Genomic DNA, 17,051 nt, shown 5'->3' with positions numbered 1-17,051 from the left:
ATGACTGAGAAATTGAAAAACTCAAACAGCATGTCGGAGGGGCGGAGCAACGGGCCGCAGCCTCGGAGACTGCTGCTGAGTCGGCCGTGGGGCCGGGTCCGGGCTCTGGAGCAACAGGTCCGGACCTTGGAAGAGCACATCGATGATCTTGACAATCGGGGCCATCGAAAAAATATTCGGTTGCTGGGTCCTCCTGAACGGGAAGAGGAAGGCCAGCTCGCAGCTATTTTGGAGCAATGGCTCCCTCAAATATTAAAGTTGGAGTCCGGACCCGGCCAGGTACGGGTGGAGTAGGCCCACTGGGTTGCTGTACGCAGGCCCAGGTTGGACCAGCAACCCCACCTGGTTCTATTCCAACTCCAATGTTAGAGAGAGAAGCAGGTACTCCTGGAAGCTTATAGAGTCCTGGGAAGGATCCCCAGGCCATGATGCGCAAGGGTTCCAGGATAATGTTATTCCAGGATTTTTTTCCAGCCGTGGTCTGCAAGAGGAGGGCATTCGATAAGGCAAAGAAGTGTCTAATAGACCTAAATATCCAATACTCCTTGCGTTACCCGGCAACGCTACGCTTCAGCCACGAAGGATCCGTTTACAACTTTGGATCACTGGAGAAGGCTAAAGAATTCTTGGACTGTCTTAAATAGACTGTGAGACGTAAACCGTATAGATAATGATTTTATTTTGCCTCCCCGGGTTACCCTTTATTCCTTCTCCATCCTTTTTTTTCAGTACCTTCTCCGGAAAGTGGGGAGGGTGGCTTATTTGTTATTCATTATGTAATTTTTTTTACAGGCCATGCGGCTTATTTGATTTGTGTGGGAGGGGGGTTTGTTTTGTCCTACCTTTTTTGTCATCTTACTTAGTTTTCTAATAATTGCTGGCGTTGTATCTTTGTAGTTTTATATATTTATATTTTGTATTATGCTTGCTAAACGGACCTAGATATTGGTGTGGCGGGGGGAGGGGTGGGTCACTCACTTTTAACTTTGGTTTCATAGAACACTCAAATTTGTCTACTCCATTTTAAAATGCCTGGGTCAAGGGCGGGCTCTAGTTAGGAGACGTTATGGTGGGGTTATTGACAGGTAGTTATGCCCCCTGGGAGCAAGGGGGAAAATCTCCTTTCAAATGTGTTTTGTATTGTTTTCTTTACTTAGGAATAGTTTTTAATTGTGTTGGTGTAAATGTCTTAAAGAATTTTTGCTTTTGTGAATTTTCCATGGTCTTTATTTAAGGTGTTTTGGGTGGGGTTCTTCCTCCTGGGGGGTCTCAGGCTTGCCTGGACGATCATGGCTAGCCATTTGCTTAGGTGGTGCACCTGGAATGTCAAGGGGAGCACTTCACCAGTCAAAAGAAAGAAGATATTATCAAACTTCAAAAAAGAAAGGGTTGATGTAGCTCTTACAGGAGACACATCTACTTGACAAAGAGCACTTAAAAGTACAACAGCGTGGATTTGACCAGGCCTTTTTCTCATCTTTTAGTTCAAAAAGTAGGGGAGTAGTCATTCTTATTCGGAAGAATCTTCCTTTCAAATCTTAAGCCAGATAAAAGATGAATCTGGATGGTATATACTGATCAAAGCCCTAATATATGGAGAGGAGTATGGGATCTTTAATCTTTATTGCCACCTGGAGCACCCCTTCAAATTTGTAACGGAAACGTTCTCCAAGTTGATGGCTTTTGGGGCCCACCATACAATTATAGGGGGAGATTTTAAGTGTATTATGGACTCAGAGACAGGTAGGATGCCCAAGAGTACTATGGATATGTCTCTTAGATCTAGACAATTGGCGGATCTGAATAAGGAGCTAGCGCTAGTAGATGTGTGGAGGTGTCTTCACTCCCAGGGCAGAGACTTTACTTTCTACTCTAACCCACACAAGTGTCATACTAGAATTGATATGTTCTTTGTTCCCTGGACCCTTTTGAATTCCATATTGTCCTGTAAAATAGGTAATATAGCAATCTCTGATCATGCCGCAGTATATATGGAAGTTAAGTTGGGACAGGCCCCCGACATTGGCGTATGGATTCTTTCTTAATGAAGGATAGCAAATGCTCTGACAGAAATCTTGGGAACGGAGATTAGATTGGATCCAATGTCTCTTCTTCTGGGCTTTTCAAATTTGCCCTCCCTGGATGTGCACGGGAGGAAACTATTTTCCATTCTCTCTTTTTGTGCAAGGAAAAATATCTTTGTGAATTGGGTAGCTGAAGGCCCTCCAGGACTTTCGAATTGACACAGGTTAATCATGGAATATATCCCCCTTGACTTCCTCACAAATATGGTGCACCAAAAACTGAATTATTGTATAAAATATGGCAGCCCTTTCTGAACTATATCGACACAGATATTTCAGTCATACTGTCAAGGGCTTTTGTCTGGCTGTGGTAGTGGTTCTGGCTGGTCCGGGGGCCCCCGGGAGGAGGAATCCTGTATAAATATGGGTTTTATTATGACTTGATGTTATTCCATTTTGAGTATGTACTTAATTATTTTATTATTTGATTATTTTTTTGCTAGTAATGTATGATATTCTATATAATGTTTTGGTTGTTTGTAGGATAGATTAGTAGTTAGTTTGGTTTTTTCCTTCTTTACTTTTGTGTTTTGGTTATTATTTTTATATGTATTTAATTGTATATTAGTATTTATGCTTGTTTGTATTACTTCGTAATTTTGTAAAAAATGTTAAAAAGTTTCCTTTTCTTTTCAATAAAAATGCTTATTAAAAAAAAGAAATTGATATAATTATCAATATTCATGCTGTCAGCTTGGCTTATTGTTCGCACTCTTGAGCCTAATTCAGAATGCATAATCTATATTGACATTTCAATACAATACTGGAAGGAATTGTTGGAATGAACATAAGGATGTAAGAAATAGGAACAGGCTTTGACTATTTGGCCTCTCCAGCTGTTCAAACATTCAATATGATTGTGGCTTATGTTCTAGATTCCTCAAGTAGTGGTGTGTGTGTGTGTGTGTGTATATGTGTACACACGTGTGTGTGTGTGCATGCAATCACTGTGTCTGCTCAGTCAAGCTCCTTCAGAATTTTGTGTATTTCACTAGATCACCTTTCATTCTTGAGAGTGTGGTGCTGGAAAAACACAGCAGGTTGAGCAGCATCTGAGGAGCAGGAGAATCGACATTTCGGGCATAAGCCCTTCATCAGGAATGAGGCTTATGAGCCAAGGGGATGGTGAGATAAATGGGAAGGGGGTGGGGCTGGGGGTGCGATAGGTAGATGAAGGTGGGGCTCGTGGTGATAGGTTGGAGAGGAGGGTGGAGCAGATAGGTGGGAAGGAAGATGGATAGGTAGGACAAGTCATGAGGGCGGCGTCAAGTTGGAAGGTTGGATCTGGGATAAGGTGGAGGGGAGGAAAAATGAGGAAACTGGTGAAATCTACATTGATCATGTGTGGTTGGAGGGTTCCAAGGCAGAAGATGAGGCATTCTTCCTCTAGGCGTCAGATGGTTAGAATTTGATGATGGACGAGGCCCAGCACCTGCATGTCCTTGGCAGAGTGGGTGTGGGAGTTAAAGTATTCAGCCACAGGGCTGAGGGACTGCTTCATACGATGTCCTGGAGATGTTCTCTGAAGCGTTCTGCATGTAGGTGTCCTGTCTCCCCAATGTAGAGGAGACCACATTGGGAGCAACGGATACAGTAAATGACATGTGTGGAAGCACAGGTAAATTTCTGATGGCTGTGGAAGTCTCCTTTGGGGCCTTGGATAGAAGTGAGGGGGGAGGTGTGGGCACAGGTTTTTCTTGCAGTGGCAGGGGAAGGTGCTGGGAGGGGAGGGTGGGTTGGTGGGGGAGGGGGGTGTGGACCTGTCAAAAGAGTTGCAGAAGGAATGTTCTTTATGGAATGCAGATCTTGTAAATTCCAGAAAGAATAGGCTCAATATATTCAACGTCTCCTGATAGGGCAACCCTCTCATTCCTGGAACCAATCTATTGTGTTCATGAGATGATAAACTTAGGGTCTATTTGCCTTCCAAATATACTGTCAACACTGTAATACCATTTGAAAAATAACAAGCAGTTTATTGAGAACATTTATCCTTCATCCATTATGACACAAAATAATTATTTGGCCATTGTCTAACTACTTTTATTTATGGGACCTCATGCACAGTTTCCTCTATAGTAAACTGTAACAACATTCTTAACAGTAATTAATTAGTCTTGAAGCAATTTGTAACATATGGGAGCATGATAGAATTGAGCACTCAGTTTGAGGGTGAGCAATTTGGGTCTGAAACTTAAATAAGGTCAACTATATGGTTATGAAAAAAATGTTGACTAAAGTGGAACAAGTAAATATGTTAAAAGGCAAATATTTCTTAAGGAGATATTTCTTAACTCTCAACTATGATGTACCCAAGTGTCCTATCATTGTTCCTGTTCCTAATACATCATTGTAGCTGTGCATTTCTTTCTCCCTCATGAACTTATCTATTTTCCTCTTAAATGCACTCATACTAGTTGCTTCAACCACTCCCTGTGGTAGCAATTTCTACATTCTTACACTTTCTGGGCGAAGATGTTCTGAATCCCCTGTAGCATTTATTGGTGTTTAACTTCTTTTGATGTCCTCTAGTTATAATGTGGTCTCTGTATCCACACTGTTAAAACCTTTCATATTTTAAAGACTTCTTTTACATTACCCCTCAGCCTACTTTCCTCCTCTCAAGAGAAAAGAGACACAATCTGACTATCGTGTCCTGATACCTATTTCTCACATCAGAAAACAAGTTGAATATCATATGGAAAAGGACTTATACAGGATTTTTAAAAAGTATTTGTGGAATATAGGCATTGCTAGTTAGGCCAGCATTCATTGCCTAACACTAATTGTCCTTCAGAAGTTAGTGGTGAGCCCCATTCTTGAACTGCTGTAATTTGCGATTAGTTGACCCACAAAGAAGTTCCAGCAGCAATGAAGGAACTGTGATGTATTTCCAAGTCAGGATGGTGAGTGGCTTGGCGGGGAACTTGCATGTGGTGGTGTTTTCATGTATTTGCTGCCCTTGTCCTTCTAGATATGAGTGGTTGTGAGTTTTGGATCAACTATTCAAGGAATCTTGGAAAATTTCTGCAGTGCATCTTGTAGGTAGGATGCACTGCTACTACTGAGTGTTGGTGGTGGAGGGAATGGATATTTCTGAATGTGGTGCCAATTAAGCAGGTTACTTTGTCTTGGATGGTGTCAAGCTTCTTGAGTGGTGTTGGAGCTGCACCATCCAGGCAACTGGAGAGTATTCCATCACACTCCTGAGTTGTGCCTTGTAGATGATGGACAGACTTTGGGCAGCCAGGATGTGAGCTGTCTCCCAGGTCAAATTGGCATCTGAAAGATTACAATGATTACAGTAAGAACGAAGAGAAGGGAGAGGGCGCATCATTTCGCCTACCCTCAGGTTAATTCAGCAGCATGTATTGGGGCAGCGTCTGCAGGCAGATGGATCGCGTTTCGACCCCGTGCTGACCCCGCGCCGCCGCCATAGTGCGTGGACCGCGTGCCGCATACCAGCGGCGTCGACGACCAATTTTACACAAAGAAGATCCTCCCCAAAAAACCGACAGACTTCACTAAAAACCCCCGAAACGGCCACTGCAGTGTAAAAGGTAAGATCAGTCAATCGACATCCTACCGATTCTGTTAAACAAAACTCCAGAAACCGCGAATTCACAAACCGTCCGTTAGAGAGAATCAAAACATGGCGTCGAGCCCGGGGGAGAGCCAGCGGGGTGGGGGAGAGAGATGGTGGGGTCGGGGAGAGCCAGCGGGGTGGGGGAGAGAGATGGTGGGGTGGGGGAGAGCCAGCGGGGTGGGGGAGAGAGATGGTGGGGTCGGGGAGAGCCAGCGGGGTGGGGGAGAGAGATGGTGGGGTGGGGGAGAGCCAGCGGGGTGGGGGAGAGAGATGGTGGAGTGGGGGAGAGAGATGGTGGGGTGGGGGAGAGCCAGCGGGGTGGGGGAGAGAGATGGTGGGGTGGGGGAGAGAGATGGTGGGGTCGGGGAGAGCCAGCGGGGTGGGGGAGAGAGATGGTGGGGTGGGGGAGAGACAGCGGGGTGGGGGAGAGAGATGGTGGGGTGGGGGAGAGCCAGCAGAGTGGGGGACAGAGATGGTGGGGTGGGGGAGAGAAAGATGGAGCGGTGGGGGAGAGCCAGCAGAGTGGGGGACAGAGATGGTGGGGTGGGGGAGAGAAAGATGGAGGGGTGGGGGAGAGAGATGGTGGGGTGGGGGAGAGAAAGATGGAGGGGTGGGGGAGAGCCAGCGGGGTGGGGGAGAGAGATGGTGGGGTGGGGGAGAGGGTGGGGTGGGGGAGAGATGGTGGGGTGTGGGAGAGACAGCGGGGTGGGTGGAGAGATAGTAGGGGGGGGAGAGATCATGCGGTGGGGGAGAGCCAGTGGGATGGGGGAGATACTGCGGGGTGGGGGGAGAGGTGGTAGGGTGGGGGAGAGACCGCGGAATGGGGGAGAGACAGCGGGGTGAGGGGAGAGACGGTGGGGTGGGGGGAGAGACAGTGGGATGGGGGGAGAGACAGCGGGGTGAGGGGAGAGATGGTGGGGTGGGGGAGAGTCAGCGGGATGGGGGAGATACAGCGGGGTGGTGGGAGAGGTGGTGGGGTGGGGGAGAGACAGCGGGGTGGGGGTAGAGATGGTGGGGTGGGGGGGAGAGATGGTGAGGTGGGGAAGAGACAGTGGGGTGGGGGAGAGCCAGCAGGGTGGGGGGAGAGATGGTGGGGTGGGGAGAGACTGTGGGGTGGTGGAGGGACAGCGGGGTGTGGGAGTGACAGTGAGGTGGGGGGATAGATGGTGGGGTGGGGGAGAGAGATGGTGGGGTGGGGAGAGACAGCAGGGTGGGGGGAGAGATGGTGGGGTGGGGAGAGACTGTGGGGTGGTGGAGGGACAGCGGGGTGTGGGAGTGACAGTGAGGTGGGGGGATAGATGGTGGGGTGGGGGAGAGAGATGGTGGGGTGGGGGAGAGAGATGGTGGGGTCGGGGAGAGCCAGCGGGGTGGGGGAGAGAGATGGTGGGGTCGGGGAGAGCCAGCGGGGTGGGGGAGAGAGATGGTGGGGTGGGGGAGAGACAGCGGGGTGGGGGAGAGAGATGGTGGGGTGGGGGAGAGACAGCGGGGTGGGGGAGAGAGATGGTGGGGTGGGGGAGAGCCAGCAGAGTGGGGGACAGAGATGGTGGGGTGGGGGAGAGAAAGATGGAGCGGTGGGGGAGAGCCAGCAGAGTGGGGGACAGAGATGGTGGGGTGGGGGAGAGAAAGATGGAGGGGTGGGGGAGAGAGATGGTGGGGTGGGGGAGAGAAAGATGGAGGGGTGGGGGAGAGCCAGCGGGGTGGGGGAGAGAGATGGTGGGGTGGGGGAGAGGGTGGGGTGGGGGAGAGATGGTGGGGTGTGGGAGAGACAGCGGGGTGGGTGGAGAGATAGTAGGGGGGGGAGAGATCATGCGGTGGGGGAGAGCCAGTGGGATGGGGGAGATACTGCGGGGTGGGGGGAGAGGTGGTAGGGTGGGGGAGAGACCGCGGAATGGGGGAGAGACAGCGGGGTGAGGGGAGAGACGGTGGGGTGGGGGGAGAGACAGTGGGATGGGGGGAGAGACAGCGGGGTGAGGGGAGAGATGGTGGGGTGGGGGAGAGTCAGCGGGATGGGGGAGATACAGCGGGGTGGTGGGAGAGGTGGTGGGGTGGGGGAGAGACAGCGGGGTGGGGGTAGAGATGGTGGGGTGGGGGGGAGAGATGGTGAGGTGGGGAAGAGACAGTGGGGTGGGGGAGAGCCAGCAGGGTGGGGGAGAGAGATGGTAGTGTGGGGGAGAGAGATGGTGGGGTGGGGAAGAGAGATGGAGGGGTGGGGGAGAGATGGTGGGGTGGGGGAGAGAGATGGTGGGGTGGGGGAGAGAGATGTTGGGGTGGGGGAGTGCCAGTGGGGTGGGGGAGAGAGATGGTGGTGTGGGGGAGAGAGATGATGGGGTGGGGGAGAGAGATGGTGGGGTGGGGAAGAGAGATGGAGAGGTGGGAGAGAGAGATGGAGGGGAGGGGGAGAGATGGTGGGGTGGGGGGGGGGAGAGATGGTGGGGTGGGGGAGGGACAGCGGGGTGTGGGGAGAGATGGTGGGTTGGGGGAGAGATGGTGGGGTGTGGGAGAGACATCGGGGTGGGGGGGAGAGATGGTGGGGTGGGGGAGAGAGATGGAGGGGTGGGGGAGAGCCAGCAGAGTGGGGGAGAGAGATGGTGGTGTGGGGGAGAGATGGTGGGGTGTGGGGGAGAGATGGTGGGGTGGGGGAGAGACAGCGGGGTGGGGGAGAGACAGCGGGGTGTGGGAAGAGATGGTGGGTTGGGGGAGAGATGTTGGGTGTGGGAGAGACATCGGGGTGGGGGGGAGAGATGGTGGGGTGTGGGGGAGAGATGGTGGGGTGGGGAGAGACAGCAGGGTGGGGGGAGAGATGGTGGGGTGGGGAGAGACTGTGGGGTGGTGGAGGGACAGCGGGGTGTGGGAGTGACAGTGAGGTGGGGGGATAGATGGTGGGGTGGGGGAGAGATGGTGGGGTGGGGGAGAGACAGCGGGGTGGGGGAGAGACTTGAGGTATGGTCCTGGGCTCATTACAAGGTGAGGGAATTGCTGGGTGGTCACCGAAGGGGAGAGACCTGGGGTGGGCTGAGTGATGACCATGTAGTTAAAGGCAGGGAGATTCCTGGCAGAGAGAGAGGGAGTTCCAGGCACAGAGAGATCCGCAGGTGAGACGGGTGAAGTGAGGGCAAAGGTCCATGACAGGTACTGAGACATGTCTATAGAGCACAGAGACAGGGAGAGAGTGATGGCACAATTAATTGGGGAGTTAGAGATATTGTACAGGGATGGGAAGAAAGATCTGTGAGGGTTGAGAGACACACCAAAGGGATGGATGGAAAAAAGCCAATGGAGTTTACAAGAAAGATCCCAGGAATGAGGGGCTTGTCAATGCGGAGAACTCTGGGTCTGAACTCGATGGAGTTTAAAAGGATGAGGGGGAGGGGATCTCATTGAACCTTATAGAATACTGAGAGGTCTGGTTGGGATGGGGAAGGAAGTGTAGAGGTGGAAACTCTCTGCAGTAGAGTATGCAGAGGACTTCAGAGGGTGGAGGCAGTACGAACAGTGGCAGAATATACTAGAGAGAGGTAGCAGTCTCTATGTTGGAGTTGTATTAAAAAATACTATTTATTTCTTGCCAGGGCCCCATGTGATCAGTTTACAACTGTCCTATTTTATTGACATTTAACCAAATTGGGAGCTCACATGATTTGAGATTCCCCCAATGAAGTTATTGTATCAATAACAGAAATAACTTTAAGTGTTATAGTGTACTCACTCAGCTGATTCATGGGATGCGGGGTGTTGGACAGGTCGGGCCTCTATCCATTTGAATTCAGAAGAATAAAAGGTGATCATATTCAAACATATAAGAGCCTAAGGGGAAATGACAGACTGAATGCTGTGGGGATATTTCCTTTTGTGGGTCGGCACAGAACTAGGGGACAGAATTTAAAAATGAGAGGTCTCCTACTTGAGACAGAGAGGAGAATTTGTTTTCCCCGAGAGTTGTTAGACAACGAAATTCAGTTCCCCCCTCAGTAATGGTGTTTGGTCATTGAATGTTTTTAGGACAGAGTTAAGTTCTTGATAGCCATGTGAATCAAGAGGTGGGGAGAGTTAAGTAGCTAGATGGGAATACAGAGTTGATGTCTCAGTCAGATCAGCCATGATCTTATTAAATGGTGGAACAGGCACAATGGACCAAATGGACTTTTCCTGTGCCTAATTTGTATGTTCATATGTATATTCATGTTTAGTGATATAAAATACCAGGTTATTTAGGTTGTGAGTGAGAACTGTCCCTAATTAGGAAGATGTTGCCTTAAATGTTTTCCTCACATTACCCTTTCTTTTGCACACCACCTTAACTAAGTATCCTGTGGTTCTCAACACTTCCAAACTCTATTTATAGTTTGTCCAGATCCCTCTCCTCTGAATCTTTTCTCTCAGGAGAACAACCCCAGTTTCTCCTACTTATCCTTAAAGTAGAAACCCCTCATTTCTGAAATTATTCTTGAACCTCATTTCCATACACTTTTATAAAGCCTTCACGTCCTTCCTGAAGTGTTGTGCTCAAAATTGGACACAGTTTTCTAGCTGAGGCTGAAATATTGTTTTATACCAATTCATTATAATTTTCTTACTTTTGTACTGTATTTTTCTAATTATAAATTCTTTAATTTCTTACCTTAATAAATACCTTTTAATCAGATTCTCAGCTGCCCTGCCACTTACAATCATTTGTGCAATCATATACCCTCAGGTCCCTTTGTTTCTGCACTTTTTTAGAATTGCATCCTCTCTTTTATATTACTATATTTGTTCTTCTTACCAAAATAAATAACTTAGCACTTTGCTGCATTAACTTTCTGTCTGCACATTCCACTAACCTGTCAATGTCCTCTTGAAGTCTGTTATTCTCCTCCCCATAGGTCACAATACTTCAAATTTTTGTATCATTCACAGATTTGACATTGTGCTCTGCACATCCAAATTGTTCAATAATTAGATCAAGAGAAGCAGCAATCCCAATACTTATACCTGGGGAACCACACTTGTTACCTCCTTCCAGTTGAAAAATAATCATTCACCACGACTCTGTTTCCTGTCACTTAGCCATCCACACTGTTCCATGGGTTGTAACTCCATAGAATCCCTACAGTGTAGAAACAGGACCTTCAGCCCAACAAGTCTCACCAACCCTCCGAGCAGTATCCAACTAAACCCATTCCACTACCCCTATTGCCCTACATTTAGCCCTGACTAATGACCAATCTGCACATTCTTGAACACTGTGGGCAATTTCGCATGGCCAATTCACCTTACCTGCACATCTTTGGATTGTGGGAAGAAACCAGAGCACCTGGAGGAAACCCACATGGACAGGGGGAGAATGTGCAAACTCACACAGACAGTCCCTTGAGGCTGGAGTTGAACCCAAGGTCCCAGGTGCTGTGAGGCAGCAGTGTTAACCACTGAGCCACCGTTCCACCCAACAAACCTGATATGTGATCTTTATCAAACATCTATTGGAAGTTTGTTCCACTACTCAGTTATCCTCATCACCACTCTCTGTTTCCTCATCAAAAAATTCAATTTTACAGATAGCTAAATTCAATTTTGCCATAAAAATTCTTATTGGCTTTCCTTAATTGAGTTACATTTGTCCAAGTGATTTATTCATTTTTGTCCCAGATTATAATTTCTAACTGCTTTCCCACCACTGAGGTTAAACATATTGCCCTACCATTTGGTTGATTTTACCTTACACCGTCAATGTTAAAGAAAGAAAATAAATGAAGAAGTAAAAGGAATAACAAACTTTAATTTCTACAGTGCCTTCCACCCTCATAGGATGTTTTAAAGCACTTTATAGCCAAATGAGTAATTTTGAAGTGAATCACTATTGTAAATGTAGGGAATATGATCATCAATTTGTACACATGTTTTCATAAACAACAATCTGACAGTGTCTAGATAATTTTTTTCTGATTTCTGATTGAAAGATAAATATTGGTCAGAATATCTGGGAATTTCTTTATAAGAACAGTTCACCTGAGAGTGATGATGGAACTTCAGTTTAAGGTCACATTTGAAAGTTGGCATTTCCATTTAGAAGCTTCATCAATCTATTGCTTAAATTGACGAGATTAGGGTTTTAATCGTAGGGTTATACAGCATGGAAACAGACCCCTCGGCCCAACTTGTTCAAGCCGACCAGATTTCCTGAACTGATCGAGTCCCATTTGCCAGCATTTGTCCCATACACCTCTAAACAATTCCTATTCATGTATCCATCCAAATGCTTTATAAAGTTTGTAATTGAACCAGCCCCCACCACTTCCTCTGGCAACCCATTCTCTACACACATCATCCTCTGTGTGGAAAGTTGCCCCTTAGGTCCCTTTTAACTCTCTCCCCTCTCACCTTAAACCTATGACCTCTGGTTTTGGACTTTCCTACCCTAGGAAAAAAACTTTGTCTATTCACCCAAACATGCCCCTCATGATTTTATAAACCTCTATAAGGTCACCCCTCATCCTCTGACGCTCAGGAGAGAAAAGCCTACTAATCAGATTACAATAAATGCTCAACTGGGATTACCATATTCAAGAGTGGGATTACTGTATTTGTTCAACCCATTATTTCTTTAATTAAGTTCAGCTGGTTAGATACGTATTCAAAAGATTCTGTTTCTTTCCAAGGTTTCTGTTGTTATATTTTAGCTTTTATGGTAGGTTTGACTCAGTTGTAGGTACTTAGCTCTGAGACCAATCAAAATCTCCACTATGTACTCTATTTCAATCTTTGTGTCAGTGGTTCCCCACTTTTCCTACTGTGATGATGCTGCACCTTTAACAAGGTTATGCTGTCCTAGGTTTGAAGAGTTTTAGGGCCAATTTGGTTACACCTAACAAATACTGCCTCTGGCAAAACGCTTTCAAGTTAAAAAAAAACACTTATACAGAGGAACCTCAATTATCCTGAATATCAATTATCTGAGTATCGGATTATCCGAAAGGGATCTCAAGGTTGCGATAGAAACAATACGTCAAAGAGCTGTTTCAATCCTGATTACGTCTTTTGTTTACAGGTATAATGATTAAAAATGAACTTGTGTCATTGAAGTGATGCCTAGAACAGTCCGAGACAGTCTAGGCACCATCTCTAAATGACTGACCTCCTGCCCTCTCTCTCCACCCCCCCCAACACTTTCCTTGGTGTTCTACACAGGGGTGAACCCTAAACCCCCCCCCCCCCCCCCCTCATCCCCAGATAATCTCTCCAACATTGTCCTGTATAGGGCAAAGGTGGAACCTGTCAAAACGTTTGTGTGTGCGTGTGTGTGTGTGTGCGTGCGCGCGCGTGCACACGCACTATTTGGAGACTTACCCCACAATTACTGCTGGTGTATAGTCCGGTGGGTGGGGGGAGCGCAGAAAGGGGTTGGATGAAGGGTGGGAATGGATGGGGGTGCGGGTTGGGGGTGGGTGGGGGAGTGGGGTGGGAGCAGACGGGGTTGGAGGAGAGCGGGGGTTGGGGTCTCATGCGCAGAGTGCTGCTGCCTAGTCTCCTGAACGGGAGCAGACTTCACAGAAAACTCCGAGCCGCAGAAGAAATCAATTAGTCAAGTAATCAATTATCTGAACGAAATAGTGCCTTCCCATCTCATTCGGATAATCAAGGTTTCTCTGCACAATGAAAGGGGAGTGACCAGAGCTCCCAGCTCAGCTTTTCTTTGGTTTGGTTCTTTTAGCAGTCTGGCTGTTCACTGAAAGCAATCGTCAAGTTGAAGCTTCTGGTCCAAGAAACAGCTACTTAGAAGATGTTCCATGCTGAATCCCCCCTGCTATTTCTCTCTCTCCTGTAAGACCCCGTGTTTGACTTTTTCTTTTTTGCCAATGGATATTTATGGGGATTGTTGTAGGAATTTGGAACAGCATCATTAAGTTGGGATAATCTGTTGGGTTTTTGGATAGGTTACGTTATTCTATTTTGTTCTCATTTGTTTGTGTTTCATTTGTTAATCTAGCAAATAAATTCTGTTTCGTTTAAAACTAAGTGGTTGGGCTAGCTACATCACTTCTGGAATATGTACTTTACACCTGCTTAAAACAACTAGCAAAATTAGGGTCTGGGCTGCTTTCTTGAAATGTTTTGGTGGGAGTCTGGCCTGGTCCGCAGTACTACTGCCTCTTCGCTTGCCCACTGCCCTATTACTAAACTATTCCATTTTTTCTGTGTGCAGACCCATACGCCCAAACTATTGGCCACTGAATTTCATTCTTCCTGTCCTTTTGTTCCTGTCCTTTTTCCAGTGTCTTAGCCTTTTTCCAGTCCACTTAGCTTTAGTTTGACCTTGTGAAGTTAATGTTTGTACTTTTCATTTGTTTCTTTTGATTTCAATCCCCTTCTCCCTGCTTTATCTTTTTTATGGTTCCCACTTCACTCTAAGGCCTCAGACCTGTTTGTAATGCCTTAATTCTTTTCTACTTCCATCTCTTTTGTTGTGATTCTGATGAAACAGATAGGAACAGGAGGAGATCATTTATCTTCATTTAGTGTGTTTGCCCATTTAGTGAGATCTTGGCTTATCCATAACTTGACTCCACCTGAGCCTTTGCCCCAAACCTCAATTCTTTTGTTTAACAAAAAGTTGTCAGTCATAGATCTAGAATTAACAAATTGTCTAGCATCGGCTTCTGTTTCTGATAGAACTTCTTACATGAAGATGTTTCAAAAATCTATTGTCAGTATGAAAGACATTTATAAAGCAAAATGATTTTTTTTCTCCTTAATACAGTATAGAAAGAAATGTCAGGCATTGACTGCGAATTAATTCTACTTTTTGTTTGATTTCTCTTAGGATGTCTCACCTGGTACCACTCCCTATTCCCTGCCCTGTACAACTTGGTTCAATGAAAGCTGATACATCAGGGTCGCAGTTGCATCAGTTTGTTAGAGAGGGCAACCACACCAAAGTGAAAAAAGTCCTAAAGAAAGGTGGGAATCTTGTATTTGAGGATTCTGTATTAAGAAGATGCTTGGACCTTTTTGCTAAAAAGACATGGAATTAGAATTGTGCTGTCACTTTAAATGTCTTTGTATGTCTTCACACCTAAAGTTGCTTAATAATCTGTGCACGAAACAGCAGTCGTAGTATTGTAAAATATTACATTGCAAAAAAAGTCATTTTTGCCCATCGAGTTTGCACTATTGTTATTCTACCATAGGACAACCTGGTCTGAAATCACATTCCTACTTCTTTCCCAAAATCTTTATTTGCCTATGGAGTGTGCTTCACTTCAAATAAAGATGATAGAAAACCCACAGTTATTAATTTTACCAGTTTTTAGTCATTTGCAATCTTTTAAATTATACAGCTTCCCAGTAGTTTGATCTGAAATTGGACACGTCCAAATCTGAAACTATACAGACATGAAAAACTGTTGCTTTAATCTTGGTTGGTTCTGAATTAGCTGGCTGCAAAATGAATAATACAATTGACATCAGTGCCCCGTACATCTGCTTCAGAGAGGTTTAGGGAAGGACCATGGCGTTGAAAGTACAGCTGCAAACAATGGGAACAAGGTGGTTGTTATCTAAAAGGCTTTACGCAGAGGAACAATGAATGTTGTTCATTGATGAATGGGCAATGGCTGTAGTGTAGAAGCAGGTTATATGGACAGGGAAAGATGAGGGCACGGAATTACTCACTTTGGAGCCAGTTTGGAAAAATATGAACTTGTGGCTGTAATGACCTCACTTGACTAGATAGAAAGTGTTAATAGGCTTTGACCATGGAGTAATTAGGTCGCTAAATCATGCTAACAGTTAGTGATTGGAGTGTATTCATTGACTTTAGAACTTTATCTTACCTGCAGTCAACAATAAAATGCATCTGTATTAATTATAAATTAGCTGATTGGTCTCTTTTAAACCAGTTCAGTTCACAGGTCAGTCATAAACACACATGACTTCTGGAATCTCGGTGTGGCTTGTTTTAAATGGATAAATCCCCAGGACCTGATCAGGTGTACTCTAGAACTCTGTGGAAAGCTAGGGAGGTGATTGCTGGGCCCCTTGCTGAAATATTTGTATCATCGATAGTCACAGGTGAGGTGCTGGAAGACTGGAGGTTGGTTAATGTGGTGCCACTATTTAAGAAAAGTGGTAGGGACAAGCAAGGGAACCATAGACTGGTGACCCTGATGTCGGTAGTTGGCAGGTTGTTGGAGGGAATCCTGAGGGACAGGATGTACATGTATTTGGAAAGACAAGAACTGATTAGGGATAGTCAACATGGCTTTGTGCATGGGAAATCATGTCTCACGAATTTGATTGAGTTTTTTGAAGAAATAACAAAGAAGATTGATGAGGGCAGAGCAGTAGACATGATCTATATGGACTTCAGTAAGGCATTCGACAAGGTTCCCCATGGGAGACTGGTTAGCAAGGTTAGATTTCATGGAATACAAGGAGAACTAGCCATTTGGATACAGAACTGGCTCGAAGGTAGAAGACAGAGGATAGTGGTGGAAGGTTATTTTTCTGACTGGAGGCCTGTGACCAGTGGTATGTCACAGGGATCAGTGTTGGGTCCACTACTTTTCGTCATTTATATAAATGATTTGGATGTGAGCATAAGAGGTATAGTTAGTAAGTTTGCAGATGACACCAAAATTGGAGGTGTAGTGGACAGTGAAGAAGGTTGCCTCAGATTACAACAGGGTTGAAACTTTATTGCTGGAACAGCACAGCAGGTCAGGCAGCATCCAGGGAACAGGAGATTCGACGTTTCGGGCACAGGCCCTTCTTCAGGAAGGGTCAGATTACAACAGGACCTTGATCAGATGGGCCAATGGGCTGAGAAGTGGGAGATGGAGTTTAATTCAGATAAATGTGAGGTGGTGCATTTTGGGAACCCAAATGAGAGCAGGACTGATACACTTAATGGTAAGGTTCTGGGGAGTGTTGCTGAACAAAGAGACCTTGGAGTGCAGGTTCATATCTCCTTGAAAATAGAGTCACCAGTAGAAAGGATAGTGAAGAAGGCGTTTGGTATGCTTTCCTTTATTGGTCAGAGTATTGAGTACATGTATTGGGAGGTCATGTTGCGGTTGTACAGGACTTTGGTTAGGCCACTGTTGGAATATTGTGTGCAGTTCTGGTCTCCTTCCTATTGGAAGGATGTTGTAAAACTTGCAAATCTTTTCTGAGCCCTTTCAAGGATGTTGGCAAGGTTGGAAGATTTGAGTTATAGGGAGAGGTCGAGTAGGCTGGGGCTGTTTTTCTTGGAGCATCGAAGGCTGAGGGGTCACCTCATAGAGATTTATAAAATCATGAGGAGCATGGATAGGATAATTATACAGGGTCTTTCCCCTGGTGTGGGGGAGTCTAGAAGTAGAGGGCATAGGTTTAGGGTGAGAGAGGAAAGATATAAAAGAGAC

At 46.3% G+C, this 17,051-nt stretch overlaps 1 protein-coding gene across 1 annotated transcript in view; it reads left to right on the top strand.

Moving 5' to 3' along the window:
• The window catches only part of LOC148141855 (inactive serine/threonine-protein kinase TEX14-like), a 71,704-nt gene continuing 54,653 nt past the window's right edge, over positions 1-17,051 (top strand). The window contains exons 1-3 of the mRNA XM_087977084.1: positions 1-279; positions 12,327-12,334; positions 14,468-14,604. Of these exons, the coding sequence (XP_087833210.1) occupies positions 1-279; positions 12,327-12,334; positions 14,468-14,604 (424 nt within the window). The remainder of the gene's footprint in view (positions 280-12,326; positions 12,335-14,467; positions 14,605-17,051) is intronic.

Source organism: Chiloscyllium plagiosum, unplaced genomic scaffold (genome assembly GCF_037043375.1).
Source record: "Chiloscyllium plagiosum isolate Xiang-an unplaced genomic scaffold, Cpla_swu_hap1 HiC_scaffold_31, whole genome shotgun sequence".
Taxonomy (NCBI): domain Eukaryota; kingdom Metazoa; phylum Chordata; class Chondrichthyes; order Orectolobiformes; family Hemiscylliidae; genus Chiloscyllium; species Chiloscyllium plagiosum.
The sequence above is the reverse complement of the archived record's forward strand: the minus strand, read 5'-3'. Positions and strand labels throughout refer to the sequence as shown.